A 14,741-nucleotide genomic window follows, 5' to 3' on the forward strand; every position below is an offset into this window, starting at 1 on the left:
CCTTAACAGTGATTGCGTTCGGTGCACGGTAATCCACGCAGAAGCGGAGACCTCCGCCGGGTTTCTTCACGAACAGAACAGGCGAGGCAGCGGGCGAGGAGCTGGGCCGAATGAACCCTTTCCTCAGGTTATCTTCGATCCAGTCTTTCAGGACCTCGAGCTCATTTCGGGACATGGGATAGAGGGGCCCAAAAGGTAAGGGTTTGTCCTCTTGTAAGACCATCTTGTGGTCGTATGATCGGTGGGGTGGCAAGCGCTCGGCTTCCTTGGGTGAGAACACTTCGGCGAAGTCTCTAAACTCTTCAGGCAGTGCAGACACGGGGTCAGGTTCAGTGTCGGTCTTGGGGTTCAGTGCAGTCTCGATGTCCGCGGTTGTAATTGCGAACATGCTGTATTTCTTTCTTGCATACGCAGCACACGCAGCTAGCGATACGGCTGCAATGTCTCGTTTCTCGAGACCAGTTGGTCGTGCAGGCAGGTTCCTCGGACGGGACTTTACAGGTAGCAGGCGGTTCTTCAGTGGTAGCAGGCGGTTCTTCGGTGGTAGCAGGCGGTTCTTCAGTGGTAGCAGGCGGTTCTTCAGCGGTAGCAGGCGGTTCTTCGGTGGTAGCAGGCGGTTCTTCGGTGGTAGCAGGCGGTTCTTCAGCGGTAGCAGGCGGTTCTTCGGTGGTAGCAGGCGGTTCTTCGGTGGTAGCAGGCGGTTCTTCAGCGGTAGCAGGCGGTTCTTCGGTGGTAGCAGGCGGTTCTTCAGCGGTAGCAGGCGGTTCTTCAGCGGTAGCAGGCGGTTCTTCAGCAGTAGCAGGCGGTTCTTCAGTGGTAGCAGGCGGATCTTCAGTGGTAGCGGTCTGCTCAGGACCGGGTCTACCAGAGTTCAGTTCGGGGGCTTTCGGGGCGGTTCAGACATTTTCAGACAGTCAACTCCTAGGGGTAGGAGCTACGTAGTGTCAGGGTGCGGGCTGGCAGGACGGTATGATGGGAGATGACTGGCAGGGACAGGTCGTAACAGATCAGATTCTCATTGACAGGTACAGGCACAGGCACAGGCAGGGGCAGGCTAATATACAAGACGTAGCTCGAAGAGCTACAACAGGATCTAGAACTGAAGTTCAAGATAAACAGGTCGGAGATCACGTGCCGTGATCTTCCTTTTACTAAGCATTACGGTTCACACCGTGACAAGAGGCCTTTAACAATTCAACCTCTTGGGACAAAAGCGTATTTGCATCTGCACTCCGTCGAATATGCCTCTGAACGCTTTGAACTAAATGCTCAATCTTCTTTAGATCATTGAGAAGCTTAGTATTAAGCTTTTCAACCCGCTCAATTGTATCTGGTGGTGAATTGGTGGCTGAGCTTGTAAAATCGGGGGGGGATGGCGTAAGAATCCTAAGGGACCCTTCAGCTTCAAGATCTCTTTGGCGTAGAGGTTTAAGAATAACCTCTGGATCCAGGGGCCAGATACCCCTAGATTTAAAAGATGATCTTATTGTTCTTTGGGTAAAAGCTTCATCTCTAGCCGATTGAATGATCCGGAAAAAATCCCGTTTTTTGCTTGCACTTCCACCCCACATAACAATCTCATTATTCATCGTACGAAAATGATGTTTTAGGCTTTGGAATGCTGGGCCATCGAGCGGTTGACAGAGATGTGTTGTATGGGGTAAAAAGAAATGTGGGATGATGTTTTTTTGTGTGCAAAAGTCGATAAATTCGAATGTAAGATGAGAGCCATGGTTATCCATTAAAAGAAGCCTTGGCCTACCCTTCTTTACTAACTTAATAGTAGCTTCATGAAAGGAGAATAGCCATTGAAGGGCGGTTTCATCGTCAATCCAGCCATTGGTAGTAGGCTTAATTCGAAAATCGGTAGTAGTGATATTCTCATACCACTCCTCCATGTGGGTATTACCCTTAGGTAAAAACCATGGTAGCATCAACCAGCCATCGGCAGAGATACATTCAATACCAGTAATTGATTCCGACTGGCCTCCGGTAGCAATGTAACTGGTTGTACGCGAGGTAATAACCTTACGTGCTTTACCTTTGCCAATTCGGTAGCCGGTTTGATCCCAATTGAAGATCTCGTGTGGAAGAAATTGGTGATGCTTCATAACCTGGGTAAGGTTATTAAACCAAAGAAGCAAGGCGCCGTAATCCTCACTATCAACCCTCGATTTCTCCTTTGGATGTTGGGTGATATAGTTGAATCCAGGGGGTAGTCTTGTGATGAAGCGATAGGCCCAATTGTGGCCGACAACCCGATCTTCACCAGCCTTCTTTAGAATGGCATTTGCAGCACCCTCAATCATCTCTGCGGTAGGTGATGTATACGCACTATCTAGGGATTGAACCCAGCTAGTGAGCGCCTTTTCTTGAATTGAATTTAGGGATCTGGTTATTGTGGCACGGTCGGTATAGGACTGACGGCCATGAATCCTAGCCCTAAGCCGATGGTATGGTACGTCAAATTCCCGCGCTAGCTGGGCGATATTAGGCTTGTTAGCCTGGGAGAAGGCTTTGACTGCAAGCTGGATTTGGGTTTCCATTTTTTTGGTTCGGTCTGACATCGTGGTGTGGTGTAAAATAGGTACAAAAGTGATGATAAATTGGAAATTTTGCGCTTGGTGGGGCGCACCAACTACCCAGGATGGGTGGTTGGGCGCTTGGCACGGTTACAAGCAAGTTCATGCGCTAGGATATTTGACCGCCTAGGGATGCTCACGTGAGCATTCGTCGTTGTGGTTCTTTCATGCCGAGTGATTATTGTATCATCACGTGATTTAATGCCAAGCCCTCGCTTATCCAATATGAAACCCCTTTTTCCCGTGACCAAGTGCTTGGTCCGAGCGCCGCTGAGTAGCGGCCTCAGGCGCCGAGAGTATGCAACCCTGCAATCCTCTCGGGAGCACAGATTCGAGCCGTGGTCCAGAGAATGTCTTCGTATACGGATGGCCTATTTCCTGAAGCGCAGCACGATTTGTTTTGTACAAAAATCAAATCAATAGTTCAGAACGCGGCCGAATTTTGGCTTCCAACTCAGAGATCGCAACAGAAGTTCGAGACAGATTTCGAAGAACCTTTTGATCCCGACGACAATGAATGGGATCGCTTTCCTTTCGCTGGTGAAAACACAACACCGGTGGCACAAGACCATGGCCCTTATCTTCTCAATGTCTTCCCGTGTATCTCCTGGGTGGAAGACGGCGACCATAATCCATTGACCAAGATCATTCAACTCCGCAGTTCCCAGGAATTATACTTGGCAGCGCAGCATGAAGCCACTCAAATAACAACCTCTGCCACCACCAGACGGCATTCTGCCGGCCCCAGGAGACAATCAACTGCACGCTCAAATGGGAAGCCTTTTTTAGGTGGAAATTCAACCAACGGCTGACTGATAGGTTGTGGAGAAGGGTTTGGAAACGCTAACAGCCCTGGAGACTGAAAAGGAGTGTAATGGAGATTATAATGGCATCTGTGAATTATCAGCAATAGTACTCTATATGAACATGTTTGGGTCATACGGTATGTTTGTCTGTGTGATTCATTACGCTGTCCTCTCGTCGAAACGATATGCAGCCTACTTAGATATCTTCCTCATAGCCACGCAAGATACTAGACTATAGATATCTTAGATGGGTCGTCCTCAACGTCAATCTCGCAAAACCATGGATCTGATAAGATTTTCGTAGGCGAAGGTCTCTTCCCGGGGTCATATTGCAAAATCCATCGAATAAGCGCTTTCACTTTCTTAGCTTCCTCCTCATCGAGATCCGGGCCTGCCCGATCGAAGCACTCTTCCATGGACGTCTGCTCCACTATAAGCGGTTCCTCCCCGGGAGCGACTCCTCCAAGCTGACAATTAAAGAGCTTCCTCTCGGGCGTAAAGTAGAGCGACGAGGTTGTCCAATGCCTGAATAACTCGTCGGGGAGGGCACCGAGCTGGGCGGTGAGGGAGAGAAGATGATCGTCATCTTCCATCTCGGAACATGGTATACAGAAGAGTGGCTGTCCGGTAATTAGCTCAAAAATAAGGCAACCGAAGCTCCAGATATCAACGGTATTGTTGACGGCTCCGGTAAGAATCAACTCGGGAGCTCGAAGACCGAGTGGAGTAACGGGCTTTGTTGGTGGGTCGGTAAAGAAATAAGCTGTCCAGGGAATTGAGGTGTGAGTATTAATATTCGTCAAGAAAAAGGAATGGAGGGACTGACCACCGCCCATATCGGATAATTTGACCTTGAACCCTTCGGCGTAGCAAGTAAAGGGCACCAGTGGCTGCGCAACGCAAAGATATTGAGGCGCCCATTTATCTTGTTTACCATCCAGCCTCTGTACCGGAGGCGAGATCGACCGGGCTTGCACATCTTCCTCTTGTAGTAGCAATTCCTCAGGGGTCGAGTCAACATCGATAAGAGGGAAGAGTATGTTTCCCGGCTGGAAGTCTCCATGGGCAATACCATTTTCATGCAGAAATGCAAGAGCCTGTAAGGATTGCTTAAGGATACTCTTTGCCATCTGAAGCGGATAGCGGATCTTCATTCCTCGCCTACGAGGTTTGAACTGGGGCAGCTCCTCGACCATCGTATTGACACTCGGGCCCATAGGCTCAAGTACCAGGCACATGTGGAGGCCATTGGGTCCGCGGTGTTCGAATTCGTCCAGCAGTAGCGTGATATATCGGGACCCTTCTTCTGGTGCGTATTCGATGATATGGCGTAATATTCGTAGCTCAGTTGTCGATTCCGAGATTTCCGACACAAGTATCTTCAGGGCGACATATCGACTGTTACTAAACGAAATGAGTAACGATGATATATAGCGTCGGTAGTAGAAATGCGAAAGATGGACATACTTTAGGTCATGGGCGAGCCAAACCGTTGAGTAGGAGCCCTCGCCAAGCTTCCGGATGACCTTGTACTGGTGGTTGAAGACGTCGCCGAGAACGACTGGATGATAACCACCTGGCCGATAATCCTCCACCCACTCACAAGGTAATGTAATGGTTTTGAATCGCCGTTCATCATCTATTAAGGCCCTGGATGGCGGAGTGGGAGGAGACGAAGTGCTCATAACTGCGATGGAGATGCGTCGTTTAAAAGTTGCCAAGGGGAATGTTTTGTAAGGGATTAAGGATTGTGATACGGAAGTCCAAAGCTTGGGGAAAAACTGGATAGACGTTCTCAAAAAGCGTGGGACAAGGCTTCCGGGGCACATTTATAGTCCTATGACACGGGCAAGTCTTGGAGTTCGTTTCGGAGCACGCGTCATGGCGCGTACTATCTTTATTCATCGCGGTGCTATATGACTAAGAACCTTGAGCTGTTGTTATTGGCCTAAATGCGGCCCGGGTCAAGCCGCCAAGTAACGAATTTACAAGCTGATCAACCGATAGCGACAGAATACGAAAAACCTAATTCCATATAGCATAGCTAGCGGGTTACAATACGCGCCCTGCCCTTGGATTGAGCCTAGGTGATTTCGATAATGTACTTACCGGAGCAAGCACGTTCATTGAGTGGACAGTTAGATCGTGGCTGGCCACATCAAGTTTCAACAGGGGCCATGATTCCAGCGCTTATGCACCCCGATCACAATCACATAGAAAATTCAGATAGATGACGATATGGCCATTGTGCAGCTGGGCTCTGATGTGCGCAAGGAATATAAATTGATTTGAGTTCATGGTCCCTAACCGCATTATTCAAACACGACCTACCTATGCCAACAGCCGTTTTTCCTCTAAGCTTATTTTCCATATTGGATTCTCAAGGACAGCGCAATTCTTGGTTCATCATGAATGCCAGCAATGTTACTTTCGACCCGTCGAATATGTATTCGAACAATCCCAGTGAGAAAACGAGTGTCATCAACTTGGTCATTAGCCAAGCACCTGCCGGGGCTACGAGTGCCACTGTCGTGTAAATTGCTCGCATCTCTCATCTCAGCCTATGGCTGCTGACGAGAGTTTTTAGGAACGGCTGGCACACCAGTAGAAGCGATAGACGCCGGCACTGTACCGTCGATTACTATGACGCCGCTGGCGACCGGCTCAGCAGAGAGCACATTGTCTGATTTTGCTGGGACAGGAGAGAGTCATGGTGCCCGCAGTTTTAAATATTTTGGGGATGTGGTCTTGGTGAATAATCGATGTCTAGACTGGCCCAGCAGGACCAGGATTCAGATACGTACGTACACACAGAGAGCTGTAATCCCCCTTTTTTTTGGCTCAGGGCAATATTGATAATTCAAAGCAATATTAGTATGATGACAGTCATATCAGCTTCTCGGAAGTACCGGATTTCTATGTGCATTGGTAACAAATGAGAATTGTAGTAGAAGATAAAAGAAACCACGCGTACAAAAAAGTAGGTTGCCTACCGGGATAAGTTCACTATAGCGTCACCGCAGCCTTCTATTAAATGTGAACGAGTGTGATGAAGACTGCGCGTGACAAAGAGACCAGAACATGGGAGAATGAAAGAAGGATATCGCTAGATTTTTAGGACCTTCCCTTTGTTTGATACGTTTGCACGATAATTCCATCAGTTCCTTTAAGAAATTACGGTACTACAGCAATATTCGAAATTGGCTTCCATGTTCTACACAGAGAAACTATTTCAAGCCGCACCGCCAAGACGATGGTGAAACCACCTAAGCCTGTTTGGGCTAGGCCACAGATTATCCTTGTTTCGAACCGTCTTGACGCATGGTACGGAACATGGCACGAAATAGCGTAATTCACATGCGAGCTGGACACACAAGCGAGCTGGACACCCCAGGACACATAGTAAAAGCGATAAATTACAACATGATATCGCAACAACCAACATATTTATTTTATTTCATTATTTGCCGATAGCTTTCGATGGGCATTTTTAGTATTATATATCAATTTCAAGTAAACCAAAAACTTGCATTCACGTTATCAAAATTTACATCGTTGAAGCCTAGAAATTTATATATCTTAGTCACTGATTTATTAAATTTCCTAGAACTCCCTAAAGAGGCTACACATAATATAAAAAGTATTATGCTAAAAGGAAAAGCTCATATAGACAACTGTTGTTCCGATGTCATGTTGTAATTTATCTATCGCTTCTACTATGTGTTCTGGGGTGTCCAGCTCGCTTGTGTGTCCAGCTCGCATGTGAATTACTTTACAGTCCTGCTAGTCACGAGTACCCCTTTATTTTGAAAAGGAAGGAGTTCTATTGGGTTTGCCTCGCGTGATGCCCGCACAGAGCCCACAGGCCTACGGAGGGGTTCTTCCCTCCTGCAACTGCCTCACGGGAGTCAATTTCTCGCCTCTGTTCTGTTGGTAGCTCGTCATCTCTCACGCAGTCAAGACTCGTTTTGTCCCTCCCACCTTCCCTCTGTATCTAGAAACCATCACAAATATACAGACACATTGCCTCCCTACAAGGGAGTGCGGATGGACTCTATCTGACGCTACGGTCTAAGACCGCAGCGACAGGTGACCCGTCACGGCCAAACTACACACGTTCCTGATCTCCTTTGACTGGGTGAGGTCACCAATGAAAGAGATGAAATTTCAGAAACATCCATACAAGCCAGCGGGTGTTGCCATAGGTTCTTGCAATCTGACAATTGACAAGTTTATTAGATACGAGCTACTTTCTGAACAATCCTATACCTACTGCATTCAGAAGCTATGTATTTTAGTGAACATTTTAAAACCTGCTCGACATTATATCGAACTGCATTACTGCAAGAGAAACAGCCGTTCATCCTTGCGATAACGCAATGTGCTAATTTGCTTGATTCTTATTCTTTTTTTTTACCATCGACAAGCAAAGCTCTGACCCAGAGCAGTTGAATAGGGAAAAGTCCTACTCTCTGCTAAAGAAACGCGAGAAGATTGTGCACCTACGATATCCGCCAGCTTTGGAAAGGAACCTTGAGGTTTGTGGGGTTATGACAGGGGTCATGACAGGGGTTTCCTGGGAGAAATCGAAGATCAAGACACGGCCTGACGAACAGCCGATTGCGATATTTGAAGATATGGTTGATCTTGAGAGAGCGGCCGGCCGACACTCTGAGGGCAACCAAAGAAGGTTTTCTCCTTTATAGGTTATCCAGGTGCGGTCATCATTCAAGCCATACCCTGTTTGATTTGGCAGAGGAGCCGAACGGTCAAGGGAGGCATTGATAGAAACACTGTTTTCGAGATTGAATGTTCCAACACTAGTATGCAGGTGATTCAGATTGACTTTATCAAATTGAACACCCTCAGGAGAATTAGCAGCAAGGGTTGATGTGCACTGGCCAGTGACCAAATCCCAGATCGTAACGGTCTTATTATCTGACGCTGATGCGAGTCGGCTTCCATCCGGCGACCAGGCAATTGACATGACGAAGTTGCTATGCCCCTCGAGGATTGATGTGCACTGGCCAGTGACCAAATCCCAGATCGTAACGGTCTTATTATCTGACGCTGATGCAAGTCGGCTTCCATCCGGCGACCAGGCAACTGACAAGACGGACCCGCTGTGCCCCTCGAGGCTTTGAAGGCATGAACTCCAATCGTCTGCCATCACTGATTCATCCACAAGCCAGCCTGGTCTCTCCGTTTGATAGCAAATTTTTGTTATGCTCTGGGTTGGGCTAAAAATTAGCGACGAGCTGTACACTTGAAGGGGGCTGCTCTCCGTCGCCACCCTATGATATCGGATAAATCGAGACGCATCACCGACTCGCTTCAAACTGTGACCAGTTAGGCAGTGCGTAACATCTACACCCGAAACCAACCTTACCCCCGTTGATACCGGTAAGGACTCTACCCCCCGGCAGTCTCCAAGTAAAAAGGCGAAGAAGAATGCTTCTAAATGTTACCAGCCAGTTCTTTAAACAAAAGAGTGCATTTCAACGAGAATACTAAGTACAGAGAAAGGATAAGAAAGAGTAGACTGCGGCACGATCCGCAATATCCGCGGATATCCGCAATCCATATCCGCAGCCTTGAGGATTTGGATATGGACCTCATATCCATTGGATATCTGCGGATATCCAATGGATATCAAACAATACAAACATGCCTAGACTCGTGACCTCAAGGGGTATGCATTATTATTATACATTCCTATGTATTTTTCGTGTAATACTTGGTACTCGAGGTTGTTGAATATCACCAGGTAAGTATAATTTCTGACCTCGGTCAGAAATTATGGGTGGAAGGTCAAGCACTGCTCTACTTATAGTAGTATACAATTGGAAATTCTGACCGAGGTCAGAAATTATGGGTAGACGGTTAAGCACTGCTCTACTTATAGTAGTATACAATTGGAATCTCTGACCACGGTCGCAAATCTAGTCTTTGACCACGGTCAGAAATTCAGTCTATTTTGTGGATATTTTGTGGATATCCACAAGACATCCGCAAGACATCGAAACTCGCAAAGTCCGCATTTTGAGAACTTTTATCTCGGGTTTCTCAAGTTCTAGTAGTCAAACCGGATTAAGAAAATAATCAGTAGACAGCTGGGACTCTTAGCTTTTATTTGAGCCTAAAATCGAACGAACTTATCCAATAATAAAGGTTTTGATTTTCCATGTTCTATCTCCTACGAAGTTTATCATAGTTAACAGTAGTTAAATATATATTTCTACATGTAATTTACCACAAAATCGTTAATCTACGGCCACCTTTACATGAAAACGTTGGACTAAGAAAACTACGACACCACCTACAAATACTGTATAAGGAGACCTTCGATACATGCCTATTTCCTAAAATTTCAAAGGGCCGACTGTCGATTGAAGGGGTTGGTTCTGTCAGGACCAAACATGCGTTTATTTCAGTGGTAAGGAAATATTGGTAAGCTGCATTAAGATCATGTGACAGGCTATAAGGGGGAAAGTAAGCGAGAGTTGTGCTAGTGCGGATATCCAAGGATATCCGCAGTGCGGATGTGGATATCAACTCATATCCAATATCCGCAAATTGCGGATATAAGGATCGATCTGATATCCATTGGAGCGGATATGCCGCAGTCTAAGAAAGAGAGAAAGAAAGAAACCTGCGAGACAGGAACCTTTATAGGGTCCTGTCACGATCCAACAATCAAACAATACAAACCTCGTCAAGACGGAAACTTCCGGCAGAAATCCTCCCAGATCGTCCTCCCAGATCGTCACACTAAATCCCGTCATCCTACCGACGAGACTACTCGGGAAAAAACAGCCACCCCCGCAAAGCGTGGGCCACTAAGTGATCATTTAGATTCGGAGTCTGAATGACCACTTTTGGGTGTTTTTCTAACTGTCGGTATAGACAACGAACTGGCCAATACATCTGCCACTGCAACGATACGTACTACCATTGCCACAGGACGTGCGCGTTCGAGCAGGATTAGCAAGTAATTGATCGTTCGCCAAGGTACTGTTGAAATCCATCTATTCTTTTTTTTGTATTCCTTTTATGCGCCAATGGTGATATTCCAATGAACATTCAAGGGCTTCTTTTTTATATAGTGAATCAGGTACTGTTTTAAAACTTCTTTTTTTTTCAATTGATGACACAGTTATAGGAACCCCTTATGGGTTGCCTGGCACTGGCATTTTTCTTGCGACCGCCCAAAGGGCGGTCTAAGAGACTTGTGTTTAGTACATTTGCTTCGCTTCGCTCATTAAAATTAAATCTCTAGAGCTTCGGGATCGGTTTAGTGGCATAGTGGGTGGTTGGAATAACTCAGTGCTAATTTATAGACGCCTTTATTAAAGAGTGGCGGCTCGGTGGTGAAATACGTTAAATGGTCGATTTGTTGGCGCTTACACGAATAATAGTAAAAGTGCACTCGTGATGTGTAGATGGTGACCCAAGAGACGAAATTCTGCTCATTAAGGTTCCATAACTCAGTTGGTTAGAGTGTGATGCTAATAACGTCAAAGTCGAGGGTTCGACCCCCTCTGGAACCAGCGTATTTTCTTAGTCTCAGAGTTTTTGTTTCCTCGACTGTTCCTATAACAGTCTACCCTATAAAGATTCACCACCTCCACAGTGGCGGTACTAGCGTATAAACTAGCATGGTATTTAATATGGTATTTTCCAAATTGATACTACAATATTCATTTAAAAAACAGGGTTCAACCTTTCAACTCTCCCATTTCTCTCACATACAACAATTTCTCATATACAATACCACTACTACATACAACACTAAGTATTTAGTAGCACCCCCCTGAGCATCAATAACCGCCTGGCACCGAGCAGGCATACTCTCAATCAGCCCATTCAAGAAATCCTCCGGTACAGCATCCCAAGCATCACGAACAACCCCTCGGAGTATAGTAGGCGTCATATACTGATCTCCATACTTCTCCTCTATCCAATCCTTCATCCAATTCTATACAGATTCAATAGGATTCAAATCCGGTGAAAATGCAGGCCACGCCATTATATAAACACCAAGCTCCTCAAATTATTCAATTGTTTCTTTAGCAGAATGCCCAGGCGCATTATCTTGCATAACAATTGGGTTTCGATACTTTCAAAGGCGGAAAAATCCCTCCATTAAAGGAGCAATGTGCGAGACATAGCCTTCGGCATCAATCCAGCCCCATTCCTTCTCCCAAAAGAGGGACGGGCCTTTTTCAAGGCCTAAAAACGAAGCCCAAAACATCCATCCTCCACATTTCCGGCTTCGAGGTCGAAGGCAGTCAGGATGCCTTTCTTCATCAGCTCGCCGAGTCACTCGTACCTTTCGGTGGTATCCAGGGGTTACCCAGGTCTCATCAGTCCTGTGTTACGGACCTACCCGTCACCAATCAGTGGTGACCCACCGGGTACACAGATGGGCCACCGAGAGCCAATCAAGCAACCACGTGATCACAGGAGGAGTATATCCCTGCACGGGGTAGGATATACTGTCAAACCTCAAATACGGCCTCCCTAGGCCATAAACAGGAACCTTGGTTTTTGTTATGGTCTAGTGGAAAAGTACGCTGTATTTCGTTCAACAGTTATGAGCCCGGATTGTTCCCGCCATGTCCGAAACGGTCAAAAAATCAGAATTATCGAAGTTCACGGTTCGAACTAGACTGCGGCATATCCGCTCCAATGGATATCAGATCGATCCTTATATCCGCAATTTGCGGATATTGGATATGAGTTGATATCCACATCCGCACTGCGGATATCCTTGGATATCCGCACTAGCACAACTCTCGCTTACTTTCCCCCTTATAGCCTGTCACATGATCTTAATGCAGCTTACCAATATTTCCTTACCACTGAAATAAACGCATGTTTGGTCCTGACAGAACCAACCCCTTCAATCGACAGTCGGCCCTTTGAAATTTTAGGAAATAGGCATGTATCGAAGGTCTCCTTATACAGTATTTGTAGGTGGTGTCGTAGTTTTCTTAGTCCAACGTTTTCATGTAAAGGTGGCCGTAGATTAACGATTTTGTGGTAAATTACATGTAGAAATATATATTTAACTACTGTTAACTATGATAAACTTCGTAGGAGATAGAACATGGAAAATCAAAACCTTTATTATTGGATAAGTTCGTTCGATTTTAGGCTCAAATAAAAGCTAAGAGTCCCAGCTGTCTACTGATTATTTTCTTAATCCGGTTTGACTACTAGAACTTGAGAAACCCGAGATAAAAGTTCTCAAAATGCGGACTTTGCGAGTTTCGATGTCTTGCGGATGTCTTGTGGATATCCACAAAATATCCACAAAATAGACTGAATTTCTGACCGTGGTCAAAGACTAGATTTGCGACCGTGGTCAGAGATTCCAATTGTATACTACTATAAGTAGAGCAGTGCTTAACCGTAGACTTCCGCACGACCCAGTTTGGGTCGAAGGTCTCGACCCAGAACCCAACCCAGTCTGGGTCTGGGTCGAAACCTCATAACCCAGACCCAACCCAGACCCAGTGACTGGGGCCCCAGAAAACCCAGTATAGCCCCAGTTCGACCCAGTTTCTGCATAAATTATGGCATAAATATTTAAATAACATACTGTCATTTTCCCCTGTTATGGTTTCTACATCGAAATGCTACACTCTCTACCAACAAGGCAAAGGAAATTTTAAGAAATAACCTCGTTCTCCAAAGTAATATATCTGGTTCAAGATTAATTACTTCTTCAAATGCTTTATTTCATATGGAAAGGTGGTATGTGTTGGCTGCTGGTTTTCTCAGGCGTAGGATTGCATTCCATTTAAAATACAAAGTATACCCCAAGTTGCAGATATATATATTCAACACACATCAACGTAATATATATTTTCATCTACAGAGTAAAATAATTTTTGAATTCATTTATTTCTCTTCTTCTGTTTAATTCTAGAGCTTATATAACTATGGATAGATATCTAGTAAACTTTTATATTCAAAACTACTTACTACCTCTTAATCTACTTGGTATATGCGACTTGAAGGGAGGGTAGGAAGAAATATTTTGAGAAGGATTAATGGAACTGGGGTGGGAATTGGGGTTTGACTGGGGTTTTACTGGGTTTACTGGGTTCTTACTGGGTTAAATGGGTTATGACTGGGTCTTGACTGGGTCTTGACTGGGTTATCTCAGGGGTATTTCTTTAGACCCATATAATTTTAGTATAATAGACCAATCAACAAGAGTAGGATGATTTACTATATTTGATATATCAATATTCCTAGACACTTCTACAACTTTAGTGCATTTCTACCTTTGTACGTTAAAGAATTTCTCCCCTTACATCCATTTGTATATATTATATGTCATTCTCATGTTATGTCTCAAAGCCAACTTTCCGACTTTGCATCGTCGCTCTATGGTGGTGATCTTGACGATCTCTCATATATTTCAACTGGACAAGTCACACCATCCGCAAGTCAACACACAATCGACTCAAACTTCCGAAGACCAGATGATCCCCTCCCAATCCCCCCTTTATTGAAACGCGTTGGACCCGACCGTAGGAAAGGGTTTATTCTATACGATACAATGTCACATAACGATTTTGTGGACTGGTGGTTAGAGACTGACTACGGGAGGAAAAGCAAGCTTAAATGGGATTCGAACCGCCATACAGAGATCTGGAATAGCTACCATCAGGTAGCTCAGGGTATTGATGGCGCACCAAAGGTTATGTGCAAGCGCTGTGGGAAGATCCTAGAGCATCCTTATACACTAAGCCCGAACAGCACAGGCAAAGCGCAGTATCATGGCACATCAACCATCCAGAAACATCGGAAAACGGCTGGTTGTTTACGGTCGGAAAAGGGGAAGAAAGCGGAGATTACAAACTTCCTACAACGAGAGGTATATTTTCTATCATAAAATCAAGTAACTATACTAATTTATTATTATTCTAGGGAGAAGTTTCAGCAAGCATACCCTTCTTACAAGAAGATTGGGAGGAGGATCTCCTCCAATTTCTTACTCTCAACCGGCTCCCATTCCATCTGATCGAGCATCCATCATTCAAACGCATCATCAATAAAGCTCGTTCCGCCCCATCCCCTCCAGTGATCCCATCTGCCGATACCATCCGTCGCCGATTGGGCAGTCTAGTCAAAGACCGGCAGCAGCGTATCCTTCGTACGCTGCCTTCTGGCTCAAAGATATCCATTGCGCTTGACTGCTGGACATCTCCATTCTCGCAGGCATTTATGGCTATTACTGGCTATTTCATTGACAGTGATTGGGTATATCGTGAGGTACTACTTGGGTTTAAGCCGCTTCATGGTACACATACCGGCTCTTACCTGAGTAGTGTTC

At 45.6% G+C, this 14,741-nt stretch overlaps 3 protein-coding genes and 1 non-coding gene across 4 annotated transcripts; 2 read left to right on the plus strand and 2 right to left on the minus strand.

Moving 5' to 3' along the window:
- Window positions 1–329: 329 nt before the first annotated feature.
- Pdw03_4910 (Histone H3) lies at window positions 330–2,309 on the minus strand (the record flags this gene model as incomplete). Its single annotated transcript, XM_066100865.1, has 3 exons — window positions 330–883; window positions 1,172–1,386; window positions 1,924–2,309. The coding sequence occupies 3 exons, from the start codon at window positions 2,307–2,309 to the stop codon at window positions 330–332; spliced, it is 1,155 nt and encodes a 384-aa protein (XP_065956265.1).
- A 1,306-nt stretch (window positions 2,310–3,615) lies between these two features.
- Pdw03_4911 (Calcium/calmodulin-dependent protein kinase II isoform) lies at window positions 3,616–5,073 on the minus strand (the record flags this gene model as incomplete). The annotated part of the gene is made up of 3 exons (XM_066100866.1): window positions 3,616–4,151; window positions 4,215–4,792; window positions 4,856–5,073. The coding sequence occupies 3 exons, from the start codon at window positions 5,071–5,073 to the stop codon at window positions 3,616–3,618; spliced, it is 1,332 nt and encodes a 443-aa protein (XP_065956266.1).
- A 723-nt stretch (window positions 5,074–5,796) lies between these two features.
- On the plus strand, window positions 5,797–6,075 carry Pdw03_4912 (uncharacterized protein; the record flags this gene model as incomplete). Its single annotated transcript, XM_066100867.1, has 2 exons — window positions 5,797–5,921; window positions 5,976–6,075. 2 exons carry the CDS (start codon window positions 5,797–5,799, stop codon window positions 6,073–6,075), a joined length of 225 nt encoding a protein of 74 aa, XP_065956267.1.
- Window positions 6,076–10,864: 4,789 nt separating this feature from the next.
- On the plus strand, window positions 10,865–10,938 carry Pdw03_tRNA24. Its single transcript has one exon. It is a non-coding gene; the product is annotated as a tRNA-Ile (tRNA).
- The last annotated feature ends 3,803 nt before the right edge of the window (window positions 10,939–14,741 follow it).

The sequence above is a fragment of the Penicillium digitatum genome, chromosome 1 (assembly GCF_016767815.1).
Source record: "Penicillium digitatum chromosome 1, complete sequence".
Taxonomy (NCBI): Eukaryota; Fungi; Ascomycota; class Eurotiomycetes; order Eurotiales; family Aspergillaceae; genus Penicillium; species Penicillium digitatum.